Raw genomic sequence first — 4,278 nt, 5'->3', positions numbered from 1 at the left:
TAACGAGCACGATGATGAGCTTTACGTTCCGATTGAGCCGATCTCGGGAGCACGAGCCAAGAATTTCGGGAAAACATTGCAGAATTTATGGGCGATCAGTCAAAGCAAAGAGCGTATTTCGAGAGTCAACATACGAGAGTCGAGGATGATGTTGGTGATTACAAAAGATTGACTTCATTTACAAGCCTCGAAATCACGCGTCTCGTTACTTGAAGTCAACTTAACTACCATGGGTGATTTCAAGGAAGACACTTTTATTGTTTTCTTATTTCCTAAGTTTTCTTTTACCTATATAAACCTATTGTTATGCTTGGTTTAGGGACACATTTTGAGATTAAGAAACTTGTGAGATTATTCTCCAACTTGTTCGTTTTGAACTTTGCTTTAAGAATTGCAAATCTTTGCTTGTAGTTCTTAAACTTTTATAATATTGGTTCCTATCTCTTTATAAATAGTGGGTCAATATTCATTTACTTTATAATATTGGTTTCTATCTCTCTTTATAGATAGCGAGTCAATATTTCACTTTTTCTATAATATCGGTTTCTATCTCTTTATAGATAGTGGGTCGATATTTCATTCATCACCAAAACCTTTATCTTGGTCGATCTTACTTTATTTCATATATTGTTGTCGGGTTTTGTGACTAGTTCCGCGAGGTTCACATCATTTGGTATCAGAGCACAGGTTCCAGATCGAGGTTCTATCTATCTTTATACTTCTACTTATTTTTTTTTCCTAAATTCAAATCATCTATTTGTAAAAAAAAAAAAGTTCCTGCAATTTAAAAAAAAAAGCAAAAAAACAAAGCAAGCAAAAAAACAAAAAAAAAAAGAATAGAAAAAAAAAAGCTTAAAAAAATTGAAAAGGAACCAGTTTTATTTCAAAAAAAAACTCGACATTTCAAAAATTTTGTTATTCCTTGTTTAGTTTTATTCCTCTCACGAAGGTTTTACTCACACAATCATCACCTTTTTTTTTCTTTATTCTTCGTTTCTTCATACGTTTATATCGTATCTATACTCGTCGTTTCTTCTTTCTGTTTCCATGACATCCACATTCATCATTTCGTAAACTCTTTGTTATTTTCCTTTCTCTTTCTTGTCACTATTGATCCAAACTTTTATTATAATTGTTTGGAAACTTCCAAGTATTGCCTTTTGCAATTTCTTTTTGTTTAGTTCTTCACGAACTTTGAGGAGAATTTTACGAGAGGAAAAAGGCAAGAGTGATGAGAATATCAGAGGGTAAAAGCCAATATTGAGTGAAACACGAGTGTTGAGTGTTAATTGATCGAGGAAAAACACGTGAGGGAGTGAGTGAGGTCTTTTGCATGATGTCTCAAGAAGATAATGCAGGTGGCAATCGAAACGATAGAGGAGCAGTTGACAACGAAATCATTCAAGCGATGCAGCAAAATTTCGAACGACTAAATGTGGTACTCAATGAATTTTGAGATCGACTCGAAATAAATGAAGATCGAATGGATCGACTCCATCAAGTTCGTGATCTGCGACCGAGGAGAAACAATCAACGACAACGTGCACCTTTGCTAGACCCTGCAGCGGAATATTATGAGGAGTCTCATGATAATGATGGAGATGCGGTTTCCTTGGTCACTATACCGAGAAATCGTGGAGGAAGGGATGAGGTGCCACGACAAGTCCGAAGAGAACATCGTGAAAGGAACGGTGTAGATCGAAATTTGGGGTCCATCAAACTATCTATCCCGCCTTTCCAAGGTAAAAATGACCCTGATGTTTACATTGAGTGGGAAAGAAGGGTGGAGTTAGTCTTCGATTGTCATAACTATTCTGAAGAGAATAAGGTAAAACTTGCTGCTGTAGCATTTACAAATTATGCTATTGTTTGGTGGGATCAACTAACCTTGTGTAGACGTCGAAATCGGGAGCAACCAGTTGGAAGTTGGGAGGAAATGAAAGCTGTCATGAGAAGAAGGTTTGTGCCTTCTCATTATTATCGGGATTTACACTTGCGGTTGCAAAGTCTTAAACAGGGAAATAAGACAGTTGAGGAGTATCATAAAGAGATGGAGATCGCTATGATCCGTGCTAACATCGAAGAGGACCGAGAGGCAACCATGGCTCGATTCGTTAATGGCCTTAATCGAGAGATTAGCAATGTGGTGGAGTTACACCATTACGTAGAGCTCGAGGAAGTGGTGCATATGGCAATGAAAATAGAAAGACAACTCAAAAGGGGTCGGACATCTTCACGATTTGAAGGGACTAGCTCGAGTTCGAGGTGGAATACTAAACTCGAGGGGAATAGTTTAAGATGGAACTCAGGGTCAAAGCACGATGAGAAATCACCTTTTAAAGCAAGAGGAGACAAAGTCGCTGCCAAATCATCGTTTGACTCGACAGAGAAGGAGAATGGGGATATTGAAACTGATGCAGAAGAAGACAACGACTCCATGCCATCACTTGAAGATGTTGATGAGGTAGAACATGCTGTCACGGTGCAAGCCCTTATTGTTTTGAGAGCTTTACATGTGCAAGCTAAGGAGGATGGGGATGAACTACAAAGGGAGAATATCTTTTATACTCGATGTCATGTGAAAGATCGGGTATGTGGATTGATTATAGATGGAGGAAGTTGTGTGAATGTGGCTAGTTCTTTGATGGTCGAAATGCTTGGTTTGCGCACCAAAAAGCATATGAAGCCATACCGACTTCAGTGGTTGAATGAAAGTGGTGACTTGAAAGTAACCAGACAGGTATTAGTCTCATTTTCTATTGGGCGATACTCTGATGAAGTTATGTGTGATGTCGTGCCTATGCATGCTAGTCATTTGTGGTTGGGAAGGCCATGGCAATTTGATCGAAGGACTACCCATGATGGATACTTAAACCGGTACAGCTTCATCAAGGATGATCGAAATGTGATACTTACACCCCTATCACCCCACCAAGTGTTCCATGAGCAGCTTCAAATTAAGAAGTCGAGGGGGGAGAATTCAAAAAAAAGTGAAAAAAAATGAGGAAAAAAGAGTCAAGAAAAAGAAAAGAATGAGAGAAAAGAGAGTCGAGAAAAAGAAAAGAATGAGAGTTCAGCGAAAGAAAAAAAAGAGGGGAAGAAAAATAATTTTCTTGTGAGAGAGGAGCTCAGTCCAAGGCCAATGATATTGTTCTTATACAAGGAGGTCTATCTTTCTAACTTTAACTCGACTTTGCCTAGTGTTGTGATTTCTCTTTTACAGGAATTTAATGACGTGTTTCCCGAAGAGATGCCACCAGGATTACCACCAATACGAGGGATTGAGCATCAGATTGATTTCATACCAGGAGCACCAATCCCGAATCGACCAGCATATAGGAGCAATCCGAAAGAATTCAATGAGTTGCAAAAGCAAATCGGTGAGTTACTGAACAAAAGTTATATTCGAGAAAGTATGAGTCCATGTGTTGTGCCCATATTGTTAGTACCTAAGAAAGATGGTACTTGGAGACTATGTGTTGATTGTAGGGCTGTGAATAAGATAACGATAAAATATCGTTACCCTATTCCTCGTTTAGATGACATGCTTGATGAATTGCATGGTTCCACAATATTTTCTAAGATTGATTTGAAAAGTGGGTACCATCAAATTCGCATGAAAGAAGGTGACGAATGGAAAACGGCATTTAAAACCAAAGGTGGATTGTATGAATGGTTAGTAATGCCATTTGGTTTATCGAATGCACCTAGCACTTTTATGCGCCTTATGAACCATGTCTTGCGGGCTTTTATTGCAAAATTTGTTGTTGTATACTTTGATGACATTCTGATCTATAGCAGAAGTGAGCATGATCATTTGAGTCACTTAAGATGTGTTCTTGAAGTGCTGAGACAAGAGAAATTATATGCTAACCTTAAGAAGTGCAACTTTTTCTTGGATAGCGTTGTGTTTCTTGGTTTTGTTGTCAGTTCTAAGGGAGTAGAAGTGGAGGGCGAAAAGGTAAAGGCCATCCAAGATTGGCCCACACCTACAACCGTATCGGAGGTTCGTAGTTTTCATGGACTTGCAGGATTTTATCGTCGATTTGTGAGGAATTTTAGTACTATCGCTGCTCCTTTAACTGAGATCATCAAGAAAGATGTGGGATTTAAGTGGGAAAAGGAGCAAGAGAACACATTCAACACTCTGAAAGAAAAGCTAAGTTCTACTCCTTTATTGGTTTTACCGGATTTTTCAAAAACATTTGAAATCGAATGTGATGCTTCTGGAATTGGTATCGGTGCAGTTCTTATGCAGGAGAAAAAGCCTATTGCTTA

The 4,278-nt window shown here is 38.4% G+C and overlaps 1 protein-coding gene across 1 annotated transcript in view; it reads left to right on the top strand.

Moving 5' to 3' along the window:
- Positions 1 to 1,483: 1,483 nt before the first annotated feature.
- The window catches only part of LOC109116513, a 4,437-nt gene continuing 1,642 nt past the window's right edge, over positions 1,484 to 4,278 (top strand). The window contains exons 1-2 of the mRNA XM_019202090.1: positions 1,484 to 2,740; positions 3,224 to 4,235. Of these exons, the coding sequence (XP_019057635.1) occupies positions 1,484 to 2,740; positions 3,224 to 4,235 (2,269 nt within the window). The remainder of the gene's footprint in view (positions 2,741 to 3,223; positions 4,236 to 4,278) is intronic.

This window comes from Tarenaya hassleriana, unplaced genomic scaffold (genome assembly GCF_000463585.1).
Source record: "Tarenaya hassleriana unplaced genomic scaffold, ASM46358v1 Cleome16, whole genome shotgun sequence".
Taxonomy (NCBI): Eukaryota; Viridiplantae; Streptophyta; class Magnoliopsida; order Brassicales; family Cleomaceae; genus Tarenaya; species Tarenaya hassleriana.
Note: the sequence above shows the minus strand (reverse complement) of the source record. Positions and strands in the feature narration are given on the sequence as shown.